Raw genomic sequence first — 27,907 nt, forward strand, 5'->3', positions numbered from 1 at the left:
AAGAGTAGAAAATGTATGTTTAATGGAACGCTGCCCTTTTTTCTATCAGTTGTCTTTTCATATTGAAGATGTAACAAAAAGATATTACTTGATATAATTTAAATCCTTAACCTTTGTTTAGCAGACAGTACTAGTGTCACGCCTCAGGTGGACTCGGACGCCAGCTTGGACTCCATCTCCCAGACAGCACTGGGAGATCACATGACTGGGGACAAGCACCCGCGTCACTACCGGCGCTTGTAGTCTCCTGATTACTGATCTGACGCACCTGTACAATTTGACGTACTGGGACACTATTTAAGACTGCTCCAAAGTAGGGTTCGGTGCGAGGTATTGCTTCTCAACCACAAGAACATACTGAGCGTTTTCTCCTATGTTATGACCCTTTTCTCTTGTTCCGACGGACTTCATCTTTTGCATTCACCCTTTTGTGCTTTAGCTGGTGGTTTTTGGCTTTTTCGTGTTTGGACTTGGAACTGGTTTTGTGGATCTCGAATTCTGTCTATCCCTGGTGTCTAGTTATCTGCATCCACGTTCGTCTCACCCCTGTCAAGCGTCACACCATATCACGTTATCAGCATATCACCACTGTCGAAAGAATAACATGCATCTCCAAGGCAAAAATATTCCTAACTTTTATGTAAGTAAATGCAAAGAGGTTTTATTCCAAGTGATACTGAAGCATGTCTACTGGGCCCTTTATGAATTTTCCACATAACGTAAAGGACAACTGCCAAGTCTAAATGACATGGAAAAATAAAAAAAAATCCGCAAAAATGGAGGTACATGTTTTTCTTTGGACAGTGATACAAGACAAGAGAGGAAACTACAATGCAACTCACATGAAACAACACAATAGTGCAGTAATGAAAAGATATGCTTGGTCTATGCTTTTAGTTGTGCAGTTCATCATTCTGCAGTTATGCGATTGGTCCAAGTTTAAGGTGTACACTTTTTTTGTAGCATGTTGCCAATCACCAATTGAAGGTTGAAATTGTATTGCTGGTCCATTGAGATTGTGACAATAATATCAAAACATCCAAGTCTAACAGGCAACAACAAACAAGGAGCAATTATAATGCTTTATTTGAGTAGGCTATATCTGCCTTAGATGACTACCGTCTGGCAGGTTCAGAACAGAGCACAGTCCAACTGGTGTCAGGTTATGAGGTCAGAAAGTGGAATATGTCCGCTAATGGTGAAAACGAGGCTGAGGTGGTCTGGCTGGTGCAGTAACTATGCCCACGCCAGGCTGTGAGGGCACAGCAGGGGCTGCTTGACCGTCGACGTCCGCGCTCTGACAAAACGATGCCAACTGGTGCGCCCCTTTGGGGACAAGGAGGCACTAGCTGTCGAGCCTGTCCTCGCATCAAAGACACGCTGGCAGCACTTAAAGAAGTGCAAAACGGAAAAGCCCATCAGTTTACAGTGTGGGTGGCTGAGCACAGACATACACACACACACACACAGTGCCAGGGTATTTTGGTGTGGGTCTTAAAGTGGCTCGGCTGTTTACGAAGAGACACCTCTGGCTCTAACGAGATTAGAGGCTATGCCTATTTTCCTCCAGAGAAGTCCTTCGGTCAGCTCTGCCTTTGGAGAAATGTCTCACTTTCTTAACCCCCGCTGCCCGTGGAGGTAGAACGGACTGTAATCGATTTGATTATCAACCTTCAGCGTGTTTGGTCATGGCTTTGAAAGGAGCTGACGTGGAGAGAGCGGTGTTCATGGTTAGTTAGATGCAGAGCACAGTCAGCAACCCCAAATAGCAGGACAATGGGTGGGATGGTGGGGGGAGTAATGCAAACGAGTCTTTGAGCTTCAAAGCGGTGATGGAGTCAGGGGAGTAATGAACTAAATGGGCCTTTTTTTTAGATCCTATGCTTTCTATGAATACACACAGACACATAAAAGGGCATCATGAACACTTACAGACACCACCTACAAGAGTGGTACAAGGGATTTACCAGTCTGGAACCTCCATATTTCCATGTGTACACTTGTGCATTTCAATCTGCAGATAATTATTTTGGATATGTAAGATAGAAGATTATGCTTAATAAATATTTCATTTAAAAAAATTAAAATGAATAACAATAAAGACAAAATTTAGGCTTTAAGATCTAGACTGCTATTGTTCTTCGCCATGCAACCGGTGTAGGCAACCTTATAGCAGCAGTACTGCAACGCTCAAGCTGCCAGCCTGAGAAAGCCAGGAGGAAAGTCCCTCTCGGCTGCTCCTTCACAGGACAGGACTGCAAACTCCTCTGTCTGCGAGGAAAATTCAAAACATTCACAAAAACAACACAATCATAAAGCAAAAAAAAACGCTTATAAGCAGCAGGCATACTACTCCAAGATACTTACAACAGAAAACACACTCACGCAAAAGCAGATAAGACTACTTAACCTGGGCACCCAAACTTTTGGCATACAATTAACCTAGCTCACAATACCAGGAATCTGACCTGTATTAGGCATGTACTTTGCCAGGGCTGGCCCAAACAGCATTTTACAGGGTTTGAATACTCAATGATATTTCTGAACACACTGTCAAAAGCACCTTCAAAAAGAATCATATTTGAAGCTTTTTAGTCGGCCGTCTGATAGATAGGTGTACAGTACTGTGGAGCACACTGTAGTACTTCACCCAAAAAGAACCCAAGCACATAGACACACAAACCTCTAAGAGCTCTCAAGTGTGGGTTGCTTATAGTGGGCAGCAGTAGCATTGAGTAACAGTAGGAGTCAGCAGGTATAAAGGCAGGCAACCCCACAGTGTGTATGAATACAGCAACTATTGATTTTGCCCAAGTTCCGGCAAGATCTGCTGCTCTATTCACACACACAGAGGCCTGACTCATCCCAAACGTTCTCTCAGCGCTGCATCAATGCTACTGCTGCAACTTCCTCCCTGTCTCCTGTGGGTTGCAAATCAATCGGCTGCTAAGAAAGGACAAGCAAGCAGAGGAGGATCTTCCATCGAATCCCACGAGACCACACGTCCTATGTTTGTAAGCCGGAATAATCACTGCTCCCGAAATCATACGCATGTCCGACATCTCTTAGCAAAAGGGAGGATTTACAATGACAAGTGCACCAAACGGACCATGAAAATTCCCATGTGCCTGGCTCAGAATGGGGCTCAGTCATCAATTCCAGGTGTACAGTAGAATGTTTATTCATATTTTTGAATGATGAAGGGGGAAAAAAAACTAAATACACCAGCAATGGACATTATTCAATGTATCAAGAAATGATACAGCTTAACCTAAAAGACAGTGGTCACAGTACTATGACTAACATTTGCATGCAAAAGTTTGAACACCCCCAATAAAATGACATAATTTGTCAGCTACATCAGTTTGTATTTACCTGCCAAGTTTAAGATATTGGGAAAAAAAATTATCAAAGCATATAAAACATGACATAACTCTCACACTGACCATATCTTAGGCCTCCAATTTAATAAATTCAGCAAATAAACAGTAATTGTGCTTAGATCTTGGTAAGCGCAGAGATAAATAACTTCCCTCAAGATGTGCGCATATTGTAAGGATGCACAGATATTGAACTTGTGGGCCGATGCTAATATCCGACATTTTTCATGTATATATCAGCCAAAGCTGATGCATGAACAGTTATAAATTGTAGAAATGGGGAACAGATCCATCAGGATCATCATTTATAAATGTAAAATTTATTTGTAGAGGGTTTCAAAGGCAGAAAAAAAAAATCAATAAAACATAATTTTTGCATTTGACTGTATATAATTAGGCTGATCATACTCTAGAACTATAACATATAAATATATAAAGTGTGCAGATTTGATTAGAAATGTTTGTTCAATAAATACATTTTTGAAAACTAATGTTCAAAAATCAAGCCAATGTAATACCTTGACTTAAGTGTACTTGCAATTGACAACGTTTATAATTCATAATAATTTTACGTTAAATTTCACTACCATCTTGTGATATTCAGACTAGGTTATCATATTGTAAAAAACCATAACACCTCTCGTTAGCGGTGACCCTTCACTTTTCTCAGAGAAAGTAAGTGCTAGCCTTTACACTCCCAGATTGGTAACATTGTGTTTTGTGAGGGGAGAAAGCATTGAGTAAGGGAGAACTGGGTATGACCAAACTAGGCTGAAAATCTCAACAGGCAGATGAGTAACACAAGCTTTCCAATGAGAATCCACTGAAAGGGTGAATGAATGAATGTATAGGTTTAGAATAAGAAACTTATGAATGAGTAACATTTAGGTTGTAACCAATATGAAATCTACTTTTTAAGCCACTATGACGTATGTTGCTGATTTTTCTCTTAATCATAAAATGTAATTATTGAGTGATTAAGGGCACTGCAATTTTCACCAAAGCATTTCTAGTGAACACTGTAGATCAATTGAATCCTGAAATCCATTGAGAGTCTTCTTGTTACTAAGCAACAGTCAGATGAACGTTAACAGTAGCAGGTAATGAAACTTATCACACTCTCTCTACACACTGGTGAAACACACAGAAGCACAGTACAACACAAAATAAAAAACAGGTTTACAGCCTGTTGCTTCTCATATAACCAAAACACTGAATGGTGATGATTGCAGGTTACTGCGATCATGGGCCAGGAATTAAATGTGTAGCCCAAACAAGTTTTGTACTCTTTGATTGCCCAGTTCTCAGCCCTTACACTTTTTGAGAAACAAGAGTTGTGCCCATGTCTATGGCTGCAAATAAGAAGCCAACTTCAGCCTCATTTTAGCAACTAACAATGGTCTGTTTATGGAACTGATTGTGAATACTCACACAGGTTGATGACTGAGAAAGTGTATGAATTCACTTACTGACCGATGTGTTTTTACTGCTGCTTAGTAAACTAAGTGGTTTCCTCATGTATAGCACAATACTAAATAGGGAGTAAAGGTCCATTTCATTTAGGGTACTTTCTTACTTCACTGAAGCTTTTCTTTAGCTCAGTCCATTTTGACAGGTGTGAACATTCCCCTCATACTCAGATGTAAACTAAACAAATGAATTGTTGTCTGCCAAAATCACAGGTCTCGGTTTCTTTCCAAATGAACCCTGGTGGGAACGTGTTGTTGTTGTCTGCCTACTGTCTGACTCACGACAGACGCTGATACTGTTCTTGCAGCACAAGCTGCTAATGATGGCAGATAAATGATAACAAAGCAATGAGATTTATGTGAACACAAGTATCCCAGAACATATCGCTTCAGCAACTTGATTGGTTTTTCAATTTGAACTTAACCAATCAAAGAGATTTCAAGTAAGGCTTAATATTATTGCTTTGGCTGTAACAGATATGGAGGTTAAGAGTAAAGTAGGAGTTGTTTGTATCAGATGGGTAATGGAACACTAGTATCCCTCCAAAATTTCTGACCAATAAACCAACACTCACATGTATAATTTGTTGTCCTTTAGCAGCTGCAGTATGAAACCAACCATATCAAACAAAAAGATACTATGTTACAAAACTTAAACACTGGTTTAGCATTTAGCAAACAGACTGGGTGTTAAAACAACCATAGACTCTCAAAGTGTAGAATAATAATACAGTGAATAAGTGAATGAGTCTAAATTTAGAAAAGAAATGAATAATTCATGGGTACTGTTAGAACAGCATAAATCAATACTTCTAGGTAAAGGATCATTCATACATCAAACAAGTTGAGGTTTAAAATCAGAAACTAATTAATAGATGAATGAATGGGCAGCAAAAAGCCAGAGCCTGTAGCAGTATCTTTAACATGCTTCAGAATAGTATGAATGTACACCAAGTGTAGTGCTGCGTTAGATTTAAATCGGAGGTGAAAAGAGACCGTAATTACATCATTTTTGACCTCTGTGTGTTAAAGGGGGGGGCACAGACACCTCCAAGCACCAAGTGATGGTGATATGAATGATACCTTTAATGCAAATGTTGCATTTACCTTTTCAAACCTGCAAACTTTATGGTCAATTTATATTTAACGATGATGTGTCTGTATGCTGATACATCTAAAGCAAATTGAGTACTTTAAAAGAGGAGAAGTGGTACTTTGTCACTGCTAGAGATGAAAAGGTTACCGGTTTCACGGTAAACCGCGGTAAAAGTAATGACGGTTACCGTTTGAATTTAAAAGTATCGTTAAAACCGCGGTGAAAAACTCGCTGTACAGAGTCAAACAAAAACAGAATCGTTCTCTGAGATGCAGCTGTGTGTGTATGTGTAGACGGGAAGGGGAAGGGGAGAGGGAGAGGAGGGAGAACATGGTGGAATGTAGTGACAGAGATGCGGAGATATTTCAGCCCTCTAAGAAGACCAAGTCTGACGTTTGGTCATATTTTGGGTTTTATAAGAATGCAGAAGGAAAGTTAATTGAAGATGACCACCCTGACTGCAGAACATGCAGAAAGAACATAGCGGCGATAGGGGGCAACACGTCAAACCTTACGAGTCATCTTCGCGACCACCACCCGCTACTTTTTAGAGAATGCAAGGAAAGTTAACGTTAACGTAGAAGTCTGTGGGGACTTCGAAATAGAAGAAATGTCATGGGTTGTGTGGTTTAGCATATGCTTATGGTTCGTTAATAATATATAATGAAGCTTTTAGCGTCAAAAACATCGTCGAATCAACTGTGAATCGAAACTAAAGCTTTTAACACATATTTCTGTGGAGCAGTGTCTCCAAAATGAGCTCTGAGTTAACGGTCACACAAGCTCTGGAATGAGACGCTGCGAAAGTTCAATCTGCACAACTCCCCTTTCTCGTCTCGTCTGCAGCGTTTACTTTGTGAGAAGAGAATAATACTGTCTCAAATCACTCAATGACCCCTACATAGTGCGCTACTTTTCAAACTAACAAAATCATCATTGACAAGCATTTGAGTTTTAAATAGGGAATTTGTAATCTATTGTTAATGTTGATTATAGATGACTTAGTCGAATATTTGAATATATGCACTCTTTGGGTGAAGGATTTGCTATTTCATAATCCACGAAGTGCACTACATAGGGAAGATAGTGTGTTTTGAGACGGGACCTTGCGCGAGTAAACGCGGCGTGCTGCTTTTAGGAAAGAGTTTCAGAGATTAAACTTTAGGAGTGTTTCAGCCACAGCTCAGATGCACGTTAATTTTAAGTTATGGTTTACTTTTAAAATGCTTTTAGAGAAGCAGCTCCACATGTGTAGGCACACTGTGTGAGAGTTTTACATTGTCTCAATGTTTTTCCTGGTGCACTGTATTGATTATGGGTACAGCGCCACACCGGGTTGCCAGCGTGCCATCAGATAGATTGGTCAGGCCGAGTGGGCACATAGTCTCTCCTCAGAGATCATTACTCAAACCAAACAAAGTTAATATGCTGACATTTTTGCATTAGAATCTCAAGTGAGGAAAGGTGCATACATGCAGGATGTGTAGGACCAGCAGCGTTTTATTTCTTTATGAAGAAGAGAATGGACATACAGTCAGTGGTGTTCATTTGGTCCAGCATTGTGGCGAATTGTTCTTACATGCACTTTAGAATGGTGTTGGTAGAATGGTTATGTTGCTTTTATGTGTACATTTGATTTATTTATGGTTTTGTTAATTTAAGGCTCCAGTAAGGAAAATTTTCTGCACAGAAAGTGTTACCTCAATGTTATTGCACTATTGTAGAGTTTTTCTGTTTAAAGAGTATTACAAGTATCGTAAGTAATACAAAAGTAATACTTCAAATGTACTGACTATATATTTTTAATGTTTTTGCAAACAAAAAGTGCATGAGTGAGACGAGTTTCAATTTGTGTATCAGCATTTATTTATTTATTTTACTTTTCAACACATTTGAACAATATCGCGATAATCGTGATAATTTTGGTCATGATAATCGTGATATGAAATTTTAATATCGTTTCATCTCTAGTCACTGCTGATGGTCTGAGCAGCCATGTTGATGTGACGTCCAATACTCCCCATTCCCCCCAAACTTGTCACATGAGACTCCTCAAGATTTTCAAAATTAACTTGTTAAGATGTCAACAAACAACAAGGTTTTGACCAAAAAATCATTTAATATAATCCATACATGGTGGGGACGTACATGCATTGTCAACACCAAAAAAGTAGTTTTTTGGAGGGGGGGGCAGTTACTTTTTTGCCATTTTATAATTGTAAACATTACATAGGAACCAGTCTCTTGAGTTTTTATAACACCACTACTGTACAGAACTTTGAATTTATACATTTCCCTACAATGCAGCATTTCATATCAAACCTTTCCAAAAGACTTTGTTTACTTCTGAACAACTGAATTATGCAGAAATAAGTACCTCTAGTTCTAAGTGTATTCATTCACCAGGGCAAAATTCATTCAAACAGGCCATGGTTTAAAATTCAGAAAACAATGAATGAGCGAATGAATGGGAACCCAAGAGGCAGAGACTGCAGAGGTATCTTCAACATGCTCCAGCTATGATTCACAGCTTCAGAAATACTTCCTGCTGAATACACATCTCTGCCCACTATTGTTCCACGATCTATATCAGGCAGAAGAGCTTCCCACATGCACACGCACTCTCCTGCAGACACCCTCTTTTGTAGACATGAGGCACACTGCAGTGCCCATCACTAAAGCTTTTTAACCTTTTTATTCATGGAGGTATTTGTACTTGCAGCTAAATAAAAAGCACACTATCAGGCCAGATTGCAAACACACACAGGAACACACTTTCTGCAAAAACAACTACAGAAGGCTCAAAGAAAAAACATGGCATACTCTGTTTAAACAGCCATTCCAATCCAGAGCACCAAATTAATCCCCAGCATTGTCCCATCCGACTGCAGAGCAGCAGCCAGGTCACCATCAAGCCCTGGCTGTGCAATATTGGGCTAAATTATACAGACAAAATACTATATTGACATTGTTACATGTTGTAATTGCAATGTATCATGCAATATTTTTGCCGTGGGAACAAAACCTGGCATCTCCAAAATGGTAAAAAGGTTTTTTTTCCAAGCAATTTTGGACAATTTCTGTTGGTTTGCTCATCATGAAATCTTAACACAAGGCAAAGGACAACTGGAGTTCTCAAATTACACAAAAAGTAAAAAACGACAAAATGAAGATTTTTTTAAATTATAGTGATGATGTATAAAAAAAGGCATCTGCCTGCACTCAGCAATGCAGTATACCACACTCTTTAACATTCAAAGCAAAATGATCATAGGTCTGTCACAATTATTACATATTCACTTAATCACAATTATTTGAGATGATCATAAGTACTTAAAATTATACCAATTATGTTTCACAGTTGCTGGTTTTCACAGTCACAGGTTTACATTGCAAAAGAGTGTGAATTGGGTGCGTTTTCATCCGTTGGGTTGAGAGAAGTAAATAACAGAAAGCAGAAAAGCATGTACTGAGAATTCATGGGTCTTATGAAAGCAGCCAAAGGTGTCATTTCTGACTGGCGCTATAACACTGTTAGAGAGCAGCAATGAGCAATGTCCGTTTGAGCTCCAGCTGTTTCTGCTATCAGCAAGAGCTATGCAGGGCACATTCAATTTCAGCTTTCGATCTAAAGTCATTAGACTATGTGGTCTTTATCTTCTAAACGGGTGTCATTTTAGCATAAGATGGCTGGAATGAAGCCTGTGATGTAGTGTGTTAACTAACTAGTTAATAGAGCTCTTGCTAGCTTAGCCAAATCACTACATTGCCCAAAATCTCAGAACAAGTTCAAGTTTGGCTTTCTGTCACTCCCACACCAGTCAATCGACCGTTACTCTCTGAGACATTAGTTCATATCATCAGCTCTTGTTTTAGCAGAGCACCAATTATCTAGAATTAAACCTGTACTGTGGTATGTATCACTGGTTGGGTTTGTAGCCTTTTCACGCTGCCCACCGCTCCGGGCAAGTGTGATCACTGACCCCTAGTGTGTGTGTGCTAGTGTGTACATGGTGTTTCACTTCAAGGATGGGTTAAATACAGAGGTGAAATTTCCCCATTGTGGGACTAATAAGGGTCTCTTAATCTTAGTCAGCACCTCTGTCCTAGTTTGCAGCACTATTTAATCAAAACAGGTGTAATATTGCGTCTCACCCGACTAAGAGGTGTAAAAAAAAAAGCCAGCTCTCACAAATACATGTTGTTTGCACTCTCAAATTGTGTATATTTAACACAGAACGCCCAAAACCATAGTAAACATGAGTTGTTTGTTTAATAATCAGCTTGGCAGATAGCTAAAAGACTAACAAGTTAATCCAGTAATATCAGAGAGTTAGGCTTTAAGCAGAAATGTTTATTGAAGGATTCACTGTAATGCTGGGAAGAAAAATAAACAAAAAAAAAGAGAATATATTAAAAACTTCACAAACTCATGCATATGCTAGAGCTGTGTACTGTTATACCAGTTAGTTTATGAACTTAACGTGAAAAAACACCATTGGAGGACCAGCATAAATTTGCATTATTGGCCCAGTGAGTAAAGTACTGGCCTCCATGTCAAGCACTGTTACATCATGATGTGCATCACTGAAGTTCATAACTATCATTTAAAAGGTTTAAGAAATGTTTTTTTTTTCATTCTTTTCAAAATGAAACATTTAATTCAGTAATATTAATAACTATTTAAAAATAGCACCTATTCTCCTAAGGAGGACACCTAACGCTTTTTAAACACTATTATTCTACAAAAAATACATAACCAAGAACATGATTTTTCATATGGAAAACTAACTCTGTATTATATTCAAGGCATTCTTAATAAAATATAGCAGAAAAAAAATCTGGACAGTATAGGTCATGGATTTGGTCTGCATGTCTCACACTTTCAGTGGTGTAAGAATGGCTGCTAACAAGAGCCAATACACTTCACTGAAAGAAACAAACCAATGAGTCATAGTGTATTCTATTTTTAACTTGAGCTCAGGGAACAGAGTTTGCATTCGATTTGTTTACCCTACCATTATGTCGATTTTAATGCAGATTAGGGTTTAAACTGCAAACCTAGGCAATGTTTCTCTAAATAATGCAGTCTCCACCAATGGCAGTTATTACTGTGCCACACATACACATACACGCACACGTCATTAAAGAGTGAATCACAGTGCAAAGAGGAACCCTCCAACACTAAAATGGCCATTACGCTATGAACCCTATGCCAGACACCAGTATCTTTGCCAAAGAGCTACACCAATTAGGTTAGTTTCTTTAGCAGAAAGGAAACCAACCCTGACCAGAGCACCGCAAAGCCAAGCGTCAGTGTATGATTCAAGTTACTGTCAAAACACTGGGTGAGGAATGATTTCAGGATGAAGAACAATGATGCAGCCGAACATTAATTTTGCATTTTGTGGGGTTTATAATTGGCAATTAAGACCAAGTGCAATCTCGCTTCCTGAGGCTGATTCTCTGCCAGAGCTGTACATTTCTGCACCATAATATGAAGCAGAAAAACTGAGGATTAAAATTAATTCATTCCAGCATTCACACTGGAAATCTATTTTTACACCAAGACTGGTTAAGGAGGTAGAGGAAATGGGGAGAAGAAGAGGGGGTGGAGAGAAAGAGAAAGAGAGAGAGAGAGAGAGAGAGAGAGAAATGAAAGAAAGGAAAGAAGGAAATAAGGAAGGAAGGAAAAGGATAAGGGAAAGGCGAAAGCGATAGAGTGAGTGTCGAGCTAAAAAGAGAGAGACAGAGAGAGAGAGAGAGAGAGAGAGAGAGAGAGAGAGAGAGAGAGAGAGAGAGAGAGAAAACCGAAAAGAGAGAGGAGAGAGTGAAATTACTGATGTGAGGGGAAAGAAAGAGAACAAGCATAAGAGAGAGAGAATAAAGAGTGACAAAAAGAGACAGAGAGAGAGCGCGCACAAGAAAGACAGTCAGAAAGAGAGAGAGAGGGCGCCCGAGAGAGAGAGCACATGTAAAATTTATACCACTATCACTTTGAGAGATTTGAGGTGAGGATAAAAGTGAATTTTTCACACAGGCTCTGATCATGCTGCTAGTGTGTCCTTCCAGTTCAGCAGAGGCCACTAATCACATCTTCACCTCACGCTTTGTTAGTTTTCTAATCATTGTGAGAGCGTGCAGTGCTGAATAAATCAAAACTTTCCTGTCGTATTGATCGTGTCCTGTACGTGAGGAGAGAGATAACACTTCTGCCCTCATGCAGACGTCACAACTCAACAGAAGCATCTACAAAAGAACACCCCAGATGCATTTGACCAGCCAAGAAATGCTTGCTACTTTTTTTTTAGTTTTGCACTGGAGCTACAAAACTAACGTAGCAAACAGGCAATGAAAACTAATATCCACCAGGTTAGCATTGTGCTAACTGCATGCCTAAAACCATGTCAAGTAATCTCAAACAGACTTGCTTATGTGGTTTATGACATACTGTTATCTATTCATAAATAACATATTAGTGGTTAGCTACTTTAGCCTCAAAGGTATAGTGCAAAGCTAAAGAAGCAAACCTTGTGCACCAAAGACCCCATTTACACCTGGTTATTTCATGTAAAATATATCTGGAAGGTAACCTGATAAGAGTATAAACACATGCATTTACACCCGGTAATCAAATATGTCAAATGGTTAGTCAGAGCAATTGCTAAGTAGTGTGTAATCGGCAAATCAGCCCATAGATGACAACCAATCGGGATGACTAATACAGGAGGCTAAACAATCATGGAAATGAAGAATGACATGCAAAATTGCAACCATCTTTTGAGCACATTGGGAAAAATTAGGAACAACACAGGCAACTAGATGTTGTATTTAAGCTGATTGGCATATTACATGCCATACAGCAATCTGACTACCCAGAGACATAAACGGGGTCAATTATGTCTTGGCTGATCATCTACATCTTAGTAGAAAGTGCATAAACCTGATTTTTGGCCAAGCCGCTTTAAGTAATGGAATCAATACTCAAGTATTAGCCTTGCTGCATTACATGAAGCCCAGGAGAATTTGCATTGGCCATTAAAAATGCTTGTTTCATGTTTTAATACTTTAACAGCCTAAATTACGAACATGTTACCATACTCTATAAGTAACAACAAAGAGTGACCTTAATTCAAGCTTCTGTCAATAAAGCTTTTGCTGTGCATTAATGTATTTTTTTTTCTTCCCCACGGCTAAATAACATCTGTTCATATTAACTATTACAGGTACTTATATATTAATATTAGGGAGGTAAAAAATATATACAATTTATTGCTGTAGATCTTCTTGTCCTCCTATTTTTTATACAGGCAGCAGTTTTTACTATTTATATGAAATGCACAGGTACTCTTTGCATGAGTATCACTACTTCATAAGTCCTCAAGGGGGCAGGGTGAAAAAATGTTAGCTAAGTTGTAGAGTAAAAACTTGTAGATCACAAAGAAAAGCGAGGACCACAGGTACTTTTTGAAGTCTGGGCAAAGTCTGTCACAATCGTGAAATTTTAGCTAATAATTAACTGCCTTAAGAATTAATGATGATAATTGCAATTAACAAGTTGTCTTATCATCGTATGCAACTATTAGAAAACCTAATCTGGCTGATTATCTATCTTGCTCTCTAGCTGTCGCTACTCAGCTCAGTTATCAGAAAAGTCTGATAAGAGATTTTTAAGCCATATTTTATTACTTTTCTATCATGCAGTTTTTTTTATTATTCAAACTTGTGCATCCACAATGCATCCACAATGCATCCAAAAGCTGGATGCTTATCACTCAATTTTAGTATCATACAAAAAATTCATACTTTACATCATTTCCTGGAACTTTAAAATTTAAAGAACCTCCACATAACGTACAGGTTCTAAAACAATTAAAGATTTTTTCCTCTGATCATATGCCCAAGATAAGAACCATTTGGGAACGTTTATTTTTAAGACTGCATCTTTAAAAGTCTCATTCATGTCCATATGGTTTAGGGATGTGCATTATCATTTTAATTAGGGGTGGGCATAACAGAGAATCACAGAGCATCCTGTAACGCCCACCCCGATTCAAATCAGAATGCACATCTCTAACCAAGGCGCATGTGAGCTATTGACTTGATGCAGAGCGCAATAAAACACTCTGATGGTGGTTAAGCAGAAAGGAGCACGTTCCAGAGCACGAGGGACAGAGGGAGGGGATGCTGGGGGTACAGCACATACGTTTGCACAGCAGTCACGACACTGAGCTGACTGCAAATCTGCCAGCGTCGGCAGCATTTGGTTGCCCCACTGAATTCAGATCAGTGTTTTTTGCCTGTCTGGGTGGGTTCTATTTCCTAGATCAGAGCCGATTTCTCTATTAGAGTGAGTGACGGTAGCGCAGCAGAGGCTGAGATGAATGAAAATCTGTGGGTGTGTTGCTGAAAGGCAGGGGAACTGTGTGCATCTGTGTGTGTGTGTGTATGTGTTTATGAAAGAGAGATGGGTATGTGAATGGTGGAAGGTTATTAAAGCTCAGCAGATAAAGGAGTACACGTGCAGACACACAAGGTGGCAGGGATGTGAGCTTTTGTTTCAACTGCAAGGAAGGGGTCCTCATTAGCCCTTTACGTGGTAGACTGCACTCATTAAAACCACTCTGTGTTTTATGAACAACGCAAGAACAAACCTCGTATAAAAACACAGCAGAAAAAGAGGGGGAGGGGCAAGAGACAGAGATGGGTTATAAGTCTCAGGAAGAGAGTTCTGTAGGGGTGGCCAATCTGACGTGAATCGTTATTGAGGTAATTTACATCACAATGTTTTTCTATCATCAGAAACAAACACAATCATAAAAGAGACAGATTTCAGCCAATTATAAAGAGACTATACTATACATAGTAACTGTATACTAAAAAGTACTCATTATGCCATTATCTTGTATTTAGATTTTTTTTCTTTATCATCATTTTCTATCATTTTCTTCACATTTTATTCGTGGCTGATTTCACCTGCTAGTTAGGTTGGCCAGCTCAACACTTAGAGAATGCTAACTGGGAATACTGTTATATCAGCTAACAGAGGCCTTCATTGGCTAGCATCACATTGTGATGGTGGGAGAGGGAGGGCCACCCTAAAAAAGAGCGAGGCCAATTACTCTCCTGGCTACAAATTGCACTGGCACCAATCTCCTGGCGACAGTGACAAAGCTTAGGCAGTTGCAACACTCAGACAGTAGAAACGTGCATTCCGACTAATTTTGAGCTCATAAACTGATATGCAGTTAACCACAGGGAAAGAAAATATGTAAGCACAGACAAAAAAGACTTTGATTGAAGGTAATGTGGAGCTGTAAGGCTTATCTTTTTTGTTGACAGAACTGGTGTTGCACAAAAACACAGCAGCTTGCAGAGGAACGGGTTTAATTATTCATTAACAGCTGAGGGACATTTTGCGTTGGACAAGTAACGGACGCTGCATCTTCAGATGAGCTAGCTACTGAGCTAACAGAGCTAATCGGTGTCATGGATGCTGATGAGGACTCGCTGTCTTCTACACAATTAATTTTTCTCCTCAGTGGACGATGTACTGTTGTCATCTTTCCATTGTTTCTGGGCTTTAGCCAACAGCTAGAATAGTTATCCAAGTAAGAAATACAGCCGTGCCCTCTCATCCTCATCCTTAACACTGGGCTGAAGTTCAGGCACTCATTTCTCTGAGTAGGAAAGTAGAAGCTACTTACTTAACAACAAAGTTGCTTTCAGATACTTGCCTGTATATTTTCTGTCGGATAAACTGAGCACATCCCTACTTAAGAGTCCCTAGTCGTTCTCCACTTCAAACTGTTTTTTGGTTTTTTTTTGGAAAACACTATATTTTAAAAAAATGTTACTAATATTAACCTTTTTTAAAAAAAAATGAAATACATTAAAATGTATTTGCATAGTGCTTTTTGCAACTTTTTTGGACGGCTTCAAACATCATGATGTTCTGTTCTTGTATCATTCTCCTTCAGAGCTCTATATCTTATTCTTTTGTTCTGAAGATAATCATCTTGTACTGCAAATGCCAAAAAGAACACAGAGCTGGTCAAGGCAAACACAGTCCTGTATTTCTGCATTAGGGCAACATGCAATGTGTGAGAGAGGCAGAGGGAAGGGGGGGGGCAGTGAAAGAAAGAGTGATGGCGCTAGAACACATGCAGAGAAGAGAGAGGGAAAGGGTTGAGGAGGAAACTCCCTCTGGTTACCATAGAAATACATTCTTCCCCTCAATCGGGGATCAGCCTCTCCTCGACCAATGTTTTATAATGCTTTGGCTCCTCATATCTCCACTGTTCTCTCTTTATCTTCTTCTCCTGCTGTTTCCCACCTTGTACTCATCCTTTCAATCTTGTTTTGCCTTTTCTTTCTCTCTATCCATCTCTCCGCTGTATAGAAACAGTGGGAACATGCTGTCCTTTTGTGCTGATCTGAAATCAGCCCCATTCAAACCAAAGCAGAGAAGAAAACAACAGCACCACTAGTCTGGCACATTCAAGTAGGTTCACACACAAGACCACTTATGTGGAGATATAAAAGAGGAACTATATATCAGTATGCAAAACAGCACCAAACACAACAATGGCAATTCAATTTACAACAAAAATGCTAACATGGCCATCAATCAATGAAAGTCTGCAGGGCAAAGTTAACAGCAGGTGAACAGGAACAGGCAAACAGCTGGCTTTTGTTTTGTCATTGTATTTTTTTACTCTTAAAAACACGTTCAGTTAAACAACATCGGAGCAAATTATGTGCACACCATGAAATGGGGATTCCCATTCTACTGTGTTCACATGAACACATTCATTAGATGCAAGATGAGCACTGAAAGCATCCGTCCACTCTGTATTTCACACATAGATGCTCTCTCGCACGCTTATTGTTTTTGTTCACGGAGCTTTTACTCAGCTTCACCGATTTCCATTCATCACAACAGAGAGAGAAAGAGATAACACCAAGACAGCTGCTGGCAGAGAACAACATCTGCATGGATACAGCACGCAAGACTAACACTCACCCACGACGTCGCCTGGTGACAGTTGCCGTGGCGATGCATGGCAGCCTGGTCCGCAACCCACCACTTTCCCTCTGATATGACAACTCAAAAGCAGAGTATGTGAAAGCGTATGTAATGTGTCTTCAGGTACTCACTCGGATCTGGCCAGTGCAGTTAGGGCCCGGCTGAAGAACCAGCCTAGAAAAGGCAGGTCCTGTCCCTGGAAGCCCGGGGGGTGCTGGAGCTGCGGCTGGGCTGCGGGCCGGGGGGCCCTGTCCGGCTCCTCGAAATTGGACGTGTCATCTTCAGCGCGGAGTGACGGAACGAAGGGAGGGACGGCTGGAGTAGAGAGGAGCAGATGAGGGGAAAGAGAGAGAGAGCGAGAGAGTGACAGAGAGAGAGAGTGACAGAGAGAGGAGTGTGTAGAGCAAGAAAGGAGATGAAAACGGAGAGAAAGAGAAAAGGCGGGAGAGCGAGAGCAGCAAGCAGTGAGAGAGGACAGAAATGAAAACAGAGCGGGTGAGAAAGAAAGGGGGGAGAGGGGGGCGGGGAGAGGGAGAGGGAGAGAGAGAGAGAGAGAGAGAGGGGGGGAGAGAAAGAGAGAGAGGGGGGGGGGGAGAGAAAGAGAGAGAGAGAGGGGGAGAGAGAGAGAGAGAGAGAGAGAGAGAGAGAGAGAGAGAGTGAGAGAGAGAGAGAGAGAGAGAGAGAGAGAGAGAGAGAGAGAGAGAGAGAGAGAGAGAGAGAGTCTCAGTGATGAGGTTCTAGCGCGGTAACTCAAAATCTTTCTCCCTCCCTTACACACACACACACACACACACACACACACGCACGCACACTTTCTCACTGCAGCAGCCTCAGCTAATCAGTCTGAGTCACAGCCTGAACCAAGAGCTGGATCTGCACACAATATTCCAGGGATGCCTGATGCTATCAGAATCACATTAGTATTGATATATTTGCCTTAAAAAAAAAAACAACCCATCCAGACACACAGCTTCACATTTTAAGTTCAAAACTGACCTGAGCTGAGCAATATACTATCTGATCCCAACCTGAACCATATTTTCATGTTTTGAGTCAGTAACAGTGGAAACCTGTTTACCACTGGTTTAAATTTAAAAAAAGCATTGTTTATTTATTGACTCGTTTCACATGAACCATAGAAAGACTCTATTGTTACCTCACAAATATGAATGTTTATACATGTTGGGTGACATCCTACAATAATACCAGGTTTTTTGTACTCAGCAGAGATTAAATTGTTCTTTAAACCACCCGGAAGTACTTCCTATAGTGTAAAGGTGGGAAACATTACGATGGTTCATCAGTTTTGTGATATTACTGTTATAAACAATATGCATGTCTAAGCATATTGTAGATATTATCTGTACAAAAAGAACATTTAAAAGCTACATGTTTCAATACGGAGGGAGAATAATTAGTCCTGTTCAATGGACTATATCAGAGCAGTTTATCGGAGCAGTACAAGATGTAAAATACTGTAACAAAATCATTGTAACCCTTGTAAGTTTTTATAGCAGTTTTTAAATGTGGAACTACTAGTTTGTTTCAGTCTGATTGTTTCAGTGTCCAAATATCATGACTCATCGTTTATTGTAAAAATCTTAGTATTGTGATTTTTTTTGCCATACTACCCACACTAAGTATGGTGTACCTTTTTAGACATCCTTAGACCAGAGGATCAATTTTCATACATCAGACAAAACAGCTTCATGTCTCAGAAAAAAAAAAACACTAGTAAAACCATGCCTCACAAAAGATACACAACAACCTACAAAATTTATTGAAAACTTCACTTGCATAAGGAAGGTGAAAGTCAAAGGAAAAGAAGCAGAAAAAAATAAACAAATAATAAACAGCACAGAGGAAAAAGAGACTCCTAACAACCAGGCAAGACCACCAAAACTGGCATTATCAGGTAAACTTAAACATACTTAAAACTTTCATCTTTACCAGAGGTCCTTCTGCTGCAAAAAGACAACTCAGTACTACAGGTCTGAAAGAATGTGTGGCTGTCAGTAAGCCCTGATTGAGGAAAGGAAACAGCCAAAAATATTCTCTAAGGAACAAATTTTTTTTTTTAATATTCAAAACAAAGGAAAATGCTGGTGTTCTCAGAACAACAGACTGTCCTAAACATCACTGAATGTGTTTGGGATTACTTGGATTGTGAAGAGCAGAAAATGCAACCAACTTCTAAGACTGAACTCTGGAGGCGTGGACAAATTATCTGCAAATATATCTTTGAAAAACTAAAAGTGAGCTCCCTGAAAAAAAAGAAAGCTGTAAAAGATAAAGGGTGTACACACCAAATACTGAAAAATGTGATAGTATGTTTAATTGTTGAGGTGTCAGTGTAATTTTCAGTTAAATATTTGCTTTCTGCATTTTTCTCTGAAAAATAACTTGTAAAGGCCATTTTGACTGGAAATTACATAAATGAAGGGTGGTCTCTGACTTTTGCAATGTACTATACACAGACACACAAATGGTTAAGCAAGTGAAAGTATTTAATAAGCAAACAGTTTAAGAATATCATGCAATTATAATGAGTGTGTTAACTGCAGCAGTGCAGGGTTACTGTGATCTGCTGTAATTACTTGGAGCAGAATTAGCATGACTGACTGATTAATTACTCGCCAAGGTCAATAATGGATCCTTCCTCCTGACAACACACAAAAATCAGCATCTTTATAATCATGCACACACACTCACACACAAAAACACAGAGAGTTGAAAACCTCAAAGCAATTGTTTCTGACAGTAAAAAAGTGGGAAACTTGTCATGAGCTTCCACAAGTCTTCATCATTGCAGCATGACTCAAATATTGGAATAAACAGAAAACACTACTACTGTGAGTAAATCAAGCTCTTAAAAATCACTTCATGAATTATTATTACTATGGAGCTGTACAACTGTTGCCGCATTCAGGAACAATTACATTTTTTTACTCAGATTCAATCAAGTCATACAAGTTGCATCACAACTAAGTTCTAAACAAAAGACAAGTGTACAGAATACAAACCTTCTTTGGAAAAAGAAGAGTGCATTCTAGGTTACAGATATAGAGAAGTTAAAGATGCAGACTGATTTCTAGGGATGTGTATAATTTAAAATTCTGATACCATTTCAAAAATCCTGATTTATGGAAGGGCAATATGGCATTAAAATATCCTATCACGATAGTTTGTAATGTTTTCATTCAACATTTCATATAATACACTGCATCAAAACCAATAAACAGGACTAATCATGCTCCTGTCTTTATAAAACATGCAACTGGTCAGTATTCTTAAAGTAATGGTGATATCCACAATACACTCAGGAAGGAATACCGTTCATCACCTTAACAAAATTTATCACGATAACCATAAATAGTGTCATACTGCCCACTCTACCTTACCCACATACTAATGTCAAAAACTTAAGTAAACAAAAAAAATAGTGAAAACATTTAAAAACGTCCATCTCTTTTAATTTTACCACTGAGCAGATGTGTAATTCACACCGATTCGTCTCCCATCCTCCCTCTAGTGGGTAGGATGTGACACCCTCCAAGTCTGGATCACTCACATTATTATTGTGTGTGTTAACCCTTTAAATCCTAGAGTAGTATGTGGTCACACACTTCTGTCCCTCCCTCTCATAATGTCTATATCTTTCATATTAGTTTCACAGTATTCACTAAATAATCAACAGCACTAACTGCACAATAATTTGCAACTTTAATAACTAATTACATAATTATAGTTTTGTTCCAAAATACTAAATGACATTCACAAGGTGCCTGATGACCCAGTTAACAGGTCCTGTATTCAAATACTGAAATCACTATTCCATTATTTTACAAGAAGACACTCATCTTTTCAGGATCCAAGTAATCCCAAAAACATTCAATGAGGTCTGGCTTCTGGGCAGGACAGTCCATTGTTCTGAGAACGCCAGCAGCTTCTTTGTTTGATTTTGTTTGATGTCTTTTTTATTTCCTCATGAAGTGCTTGTTGACAGCTACACATTCTTTCAGACCCATAGATCTGAAGAAAGAGTGGAGCCTGATTTTCTCTTATCTCTCAAATATGATTATTAAGTACTGTTTATCTGATGGTGACATTTTCCTTTAACCTTTAGCAAGCGGACTATTTTGCATCTAATCTCAGAATTATCTGAGAAAATGAATGTACTTAATGTCCATTTTGGCTGGAAATCAAAGATTCTCAAAGTACTGGATGTTATATTACAGCTTACTACTTAATATTAAAAGTACCTAAATGTGAGCACTTTGCCAAGGACACATTGTCAAGGACGTGACTGAGAAGGCAGAGAAAGTGGCTTCATTACTAACTAGCTAATGTTAGCTAGGTCCAAAAATAAAGATATTACTCTAACAAACTACCATGTTGGCACTGTCCACTGAGGACAACAGACTTTGTGTGGAAGATGAGTCCTCCACAACAGGGCTGTATGGAGCAGCTTTAGTGTTAGCTCACCAGCTCATTCGAAGAGGCAGCACTAGAGCTCTATATTAAAGGGGCTTTCCAGTCTAAAACTAGCACTTACTATTATTTGTTCTGTAATATTCTGTAACACAGCACTGCATTACTTGGCCCCATCAGTTTCAGAATTCAAGATTTTGTATCCTTTTTTCAGCAGTATTCTTCTACTACAGTACCCAGCACTGTGCAAATATGTAATGCAACAATTGGCCATCCACAGCAATAAAGAAATCCTGACCACTAGCAGAGCCAATAGGGGTAATAAGTACATACACTAATATTGCCAAAAGTGTTCACTCATCCATCCAAATCATTGAATTCAGTTGTTCCAAACACTTCCATGGCCACAGGTGTATAACACCAAGCACCCACCTAGGCCTGCAGACTATTTCTACAAACATTTGTGACAGAATGTGCCCCTCTCAGTTCAATGAATTCCAGCATACCGTGATCGGATGCCACCTGTGCAACAAGTCCAGTCGTGAAATTTCCTTGCTATTAAATATTCCACAGTCAACTGTCAGTGGTATTTTAAAGTGGAAGTGATTAGGAAAGACAGCAATTTAGCCACAAAGTGGTAGGCCACTTAAAATGACAGAGCAGGGTCAGCGAATGCTGAGGCACAGTGCACAGAGGTCGCCAACTTTCTGCAGAGTCAATCATTACAGACCTCCAAACTTCATGTGGCCTTCAGATTAGCTCAACAACAGTGCCTAGAGAGCTTCATGGAATGAGTTTCCATGGCTGAGCAGCTGCATCTAAACCTTACATCAACAATGCAGTATGTTGAATGCAGTGGTGTAAAGCACCACCACGGAACTCTAGAGCAGTGGAGACGTGTTCTCTGGATTGACGAATTAAGCTTCTCCATCTGGCAATTCGATGGACAAGTCTGGGTTTGGCGGTTGCCAGGAGAACAGTACTTGTCTAACTGCATTGTGCCAAGTACAAAGTTTGATGAAGGGGGAATTATGGCATGGTATTGTTTTTCAGGATTTGGGCTTGGCCCCTTAGTTCCAGTGAAAGGACCTGTTAAGGCTTCAGCAGACCAAGAGATTTTGGACAATTTCATGCTCCCAACTTTGTGGGAACAGTTTGGGGACGGCCCCTTCCTGTTTTAACATGACTGTGCACCAGTGCACAAAGCAAGGTCCATCAAGACATGGATGAGAGAGTTTAGTGTGGAAGAACTTGACTGGCCTCAGTCTAACAGAACAGCTCTGGGATGAAATTGAGTGGAGAGTGCAAGCCAGGCCTTCTCATCCAACATCAGTGTCTGACCTCACAAATGCGCTTCTAGAAGAATGGCCAAAAATTCCCATAAACACACTCCTAAAGTCCGTTGTGAAAAGCCTTCCCAGGACAGTTGAAGCTGTAGAGGGTGGGCCGACATCATATTAAACCCTATGAATTAAGAATGTGATGTCACTCAAGTTCATATGTGTGTGAAAGCAGAGGAGCAAATACTTTTGCCAATATAGAGTATGTGATATTTGGTTTCTTAGCAGAAACATTAGCTATCTGGATCTGTGAGTAAATATGTATAAAAAAGATGGTTGTATTTATGTTGGCCAGAGTTTTTGTTTAATGAGGGAGTATCCAAAAGGTACATCCTTAAATAAAACAGTTTGTAAGCCATGTGTTTGTGTACATGTAAATGTAAAATGTATTGTATTGTGTAAGAAGACACTGGTTGGATGTCCCTTTGGGAACATGAACATCCTACATAATCTGCCTAATAGTATAGAAATTCCCTCTGGGAAAACAGTCAATATCATGAAGAACGCTCTTGTTGATTGTTGACAGAATGTAAAGTTAAAAGATAACACAAAATAAGGCACGTATCATCATCCATCTACAAATTAAAAGCCATGTACATTAAAAGCCTTGTACAGATTTGTACTCCAGCAGTGCTTCTGCTACCAACAAGATATGAGAGCACTCAGCCTTACGTGCCTAAGGCTTAATTGCTTAATTCAGAGTCTCAGCCTCTAACTTCATACTGCCTTCCTAATCTGCACAGTAATCTGTTTATCTCAGTCACTCACACACACACACAGACAGACACACACACACAAAACAGCCCATTACACCATGAAATCCACCCATTACAGCCCATTAAAGACCAAATCCTCCAATCACACACAAGAGTTAGATCATTAGGGGTGCATATCAAAGAATGGCCAACAGCATAGTGTATCCCTTCCACAGTCTCAATATCATCCTCTGCATTTCCGCTTTAGTGCAAAGCCTGTCTCCTTCAATCCAACAAAACAAAAAAATAATAATAATAAATAAATAAAACACGCCTTCCTTCCAGATGCCAATAAACATGCCTGACAGACAGGATATTCTAAACTTCCTAAGAACTGATTTTCATAGCTATGGGGCTTAAAGTGACCTTAAACAGTCAGACCATCAGTCCATGTGATTACACTAAGCCTTCCAACGGAGGAAACAGCCTATAGCTGTTCCGTCAGACTGCCAGCTTAGCTACACTCTCTTAAGGTGGCACTGGTGAGTCTTACTATGTCTGAGGCTGCTCCAGTCCACAGTGGAGAAGAAGGGATGAGAGCGCAGGCCCTCGTAGTCCAGCCGATCTCGTGTCCCGCATAACAAACTCTGTACAAGATCCACAAATTGTGGGCTGGCTTTGGGTTCTTCAGGGAACTTCAGATAACGCTGGGACAAAAAGAACCACACAGAACATAATGTGTACACATTAAATAACAGAATATATGTGTACAAACTTACCACTAATCATTTTATACACAAATAGGGAGCACAAGGAGCCCTATTTAATCATGCAAAGAAATCTTATTATAATGTAAATTGTAAGATAATTGTAAGATCTGATGTTTTTTTTTTTTTTATGTATATATCAGCCGATGCCAATACATATATTAATGAACTATAGAAATGTAAAAATTAGGACTGCATCTATGTATTATCATTATGGAGAAATATAATGTTTACTTTTGCTTTAAGCATGACAAAAAGTAAAATGAACAAAATCTCACATATTTTAGTACATGACCCCAGAGTCACCTAAACTCTCTGCTCTCCCAGCGCACAAAAATACATCCTCAGCACTCAACATCAGTGTGAAAAACTCTGCTGAATTCAATCTTAGCCCAATCTAATCACGTATCCCTAATAAAAATTTATACAACAAATGAATTGGATCCACCTGAATTATCTTGACAGAAAAGCATAAAACAGATTACTATAGCATTACAAACATAGCTAAAATGAAATAAAATGCAGACACTGTAACAGAGCAGCCCAGCGTTGTCTAAATGTCCTGCTTAATACAACCCCAATTCCAATGAATTTATGAAAACATAAATCAAAACAGAATATGATGATTTGCAAATCCTTTTCAACCCATATTCAATTGAATACTCTACAAAGACAATATATTTAATGTTCAAACGGATAAACTTTATTGTTTTTCTGCAAATATTCACTCATTCTGAATTTTTGCAACACGTTCCAAAGAAGTTGGGACAGGGGCAACAAAAGACTGGGAAAGTTGACGAATGCTCAAACACCTGTTTGGAACATTCCACAGGTGAACAGGTTAATTGGAAATGGGTGAGTGTCATGACTGGGTATAAAGGGAGCATCCCTGAAAGGTTCAGTCGTTCACAAGCAAGGATGGGGCGAGGTTCACCACTTTGTGAACAACTGCGTTTCTCAACGTGCAATTGCAAGGAATTAAGGGATTTCATCATCTACAGACTATAATATCATCAAAAGATTCAGAGAATCTGGAGAAATCTCTGCAAGTAAGCAGCAAGGCAGAAAACCAACATTGAATGCTCGTGACCTTTGATCCCTCAGGGAGCACTGCATTAAAAACCCACATCATTCTGTAACGGATATTACCACATGGGCTCAGGAACACTTCAGAAAACCATTGTCAGAGAACACAGTTCGTCGCTCCATCTACAAGTGCGAGTTAAAACTCTGCCATGCAAAGTGAAAGCCAGATATCAACAACACCCAGAAACGCCGCCGGCTTCTCTGGGTCCGAGCTCATCTGAGATGGACTGACGCAAAGTGGAAAAGTGTCCTGTGGTCTGACGAGTCCACATTTCAAATTGTTATTGCAAATCATGGACATCATGTCCACCAGGCCAAAGAGGAAAATGACTGTCCGGATTGTTATCATGACCGGGGTCCTCTCTTTGTGGAGTTTGCATGTTCTCTCCGCGTCTGCGTGAATTTCCTCCGGGTTCTCCGGTTTCCTCCCACAGTCCAAAAACATGCAGTCAGGCCAATTGGACACCTGTGTGTGAGCGTGTGAGTGACTGTCTGTGTCAGTCTGTCTGCCCTGCAATGGACTGGCGACCTGTCCAGGGTCAAATATGACAACGGAGACCCCGGACTGTTGAGCAACTGAAGTTGTACATCAAGCAAGAATAGGAAAGAATTCCACCTCCAAAGCTTCAACAATTAGTGTCCTCAGTTCCCAAATGCTTACTGAGTGTTGTTAAAAGGTAAGGTGATGTAACACAGTGGTAAACCTGCCCCTGTCCCATCTTAATTGGAATGTGTGACAGGCATCAAATTCAAAATGAGTGAATATTTGCAAAAAACAATAAAAGTTTATCTGTTTGAATATTAAATATCTTGTCTTTGTAATGTATTCAATTGAATATAGGTTTATATAGGAATATATTTGCAAATCATTGTATTCTGTTTTTATTTATGTTGTAAACAACATCCCAACTTCATTGGAATTGGGGTTGTATATACATCATCAATAATTAGTTTGAAATATCTGCCAAATCTAAATATTTCTTTTCTTATTGTATTCACAGACATGCATGTTTTTCAGACTAAGTGACACAGCAGGAGAGCAGCTTATGCTGATGGTCTTACTTGGAAGTTCATGATGTTGTTGATGGTTTTGGCTGAGGTGCCGTCAGTGAAAGGTGACTTCATGTAGATCATCTCATAAGCTATAACCCCCAGAGACCACCAGTCACATTCAGCACCATAACTGCACTGAGGTCCCCCACTCAGGGCAGAGAGAACCTCTGGGGCCAGGAAGTCCTGAGTGCCCACTGGAAGCCTGAAGGCGCCCACCTGAAGCACAGCATCAGCTTTATTACTTAATCATCATCATCACAGATCATTACATCAGCACAGAAAGAAACACTGATCTTGTAGCATTTATTTAAATTCTTAATGAGGCAACATGGTGCATTTTTCTTCCAAAAACAGTCATAATTAATTTTTTTCATGACCATTTTCCAATCTGTTATCATCACTTAGAATTAAACAGCCTGATTTTGTTCCTGTGCCTGTTGAATGATAAAGGTTAGATACCACTTTTCTGATTGGCTGCCCTGTCAGCTGAAATACCCCTTATAACTTTCTTTTATTTCATAATATTTTCATAACAATTTTCATTAATAGACTGTACGGAAGTGGCATTGAAAAATATGTGTCTGTAACTGTCTACATACAACATCTCTCTTATTTTCCATGACACTGGCTGTTTAATATACAACCATACTAAAACGTATCAGCATGCATTTCATATTCAAGCTATAAACCACAAACACTACATATATTATTATTTTTTCGTTTAGATTTAATTCCTCAATCATTTCTGATTGTAAGAGATTACCGTTTTATTTGCAGTCAGTTTAGCAGCAGAGCCAAAATCCACCAGTTTAATGTGTCCCGTACGGTCAATAAGAACATTCTCTGGTTTCACATCTCTGCCAACAGAGAAAGAGAGGGAGTATTTATGAGTGTAAGAAAGAAAAAACGTTAGAGAGAGATGAAATAAAAGAGTTATAGAAACAAAGGGAAAGAAATAGAATTCATGTATGCTTTAAATAAGAATTAAACATTAGGAAATATTTTTTTCATGATCCCATTTTTTTTGCTGCAGTCAGTATTTTATTAAGCTATACTTTTCCTTAATTAGTTTCTTATCTTCTTAATATGTGTGATCTCTACACTCATTGATTTTTGTTGTGCGCTTTTACGTGGCAAGGCTGCGATTTACAAAAAGAGGGACATGTTTTTCTTGGTCACGTAGTAAGGTGCACAATACCATCATATATTACAAATAATATAGAATAAAAAATAATTATCTCGATAAGTAAAAAACATTTTGATACATAGTGATTCTAATTATGGCTGAAACCATCTGCGAGTTCATAATGGACACATTTTTGTGCTACTATTTTCAGTGGTAGAAATGCATTTTGCACGCTGGGTGACTCATCTTTGAGTTAAAAAAGTTCAATTATTAATAATTTTAGTTCAATAATTTTAGCTAGCAACTCAGGCATCCCGTCGTTTGTCAATAAAGCTGATGATCGGTCAACAGCATGTAATTTCATACAAACACATCTTTCTGACAAGCTGCAGTACCTTACAGGAAGCACAGGGAGTGGCACTGCACCACAAAAGA

At 39.3% G+C, this 27,907-nt stretch overlaps 1 protein-coding gene across 1 annotated transcript in view; it reads right to left on the bottom strand.

Moving 5' to 3' along the window:
* The window catches only part of cita (citron rho-interacting serine/threonine kinase a), a 149,873-nt gene that overhangs the window by 107,648 nt on the left and 14,318 nt on the right, over positions 1-27,907 (bottom strand). Inside the window, exons 6-9 of the mRNA XM_017701679.2 lie at positions 27,110-27,203; positions 26,356-26,562; positions 23,994-24,147; positions 17,106-17,289 (exon numbers count right to left, since the gene is read on the bottom strand). Of these exons, the coding sequence (XP_017557168.1) occupies positions 17,106-17,289; positions 23,994-24,147; positions 26,356-26,562; positions 27,110-27,203 (639 nt within the window). The remainder of the gene's footprint in view (positions 1-17,105; positions 17,290-23,993; positions 24,148-26,355; positions 26,563-27,109; positions 27,204-27,907) is intronic.

Source organism: Pygocentrus nattereri, chromosome 23 (genome assembly GCF_015220715.1).
Source record: "Pygocentrus nattereri isolate fPygNat1 chromosome 23, fPygNat1.pri, whole genome shotgun sequence".
NCBI lineage: Eukaryota > Metazoa > Chordata > Actinopteri > Characiformes > Serrasalmidae > Pygocentrus > Pygocentrus nattereri.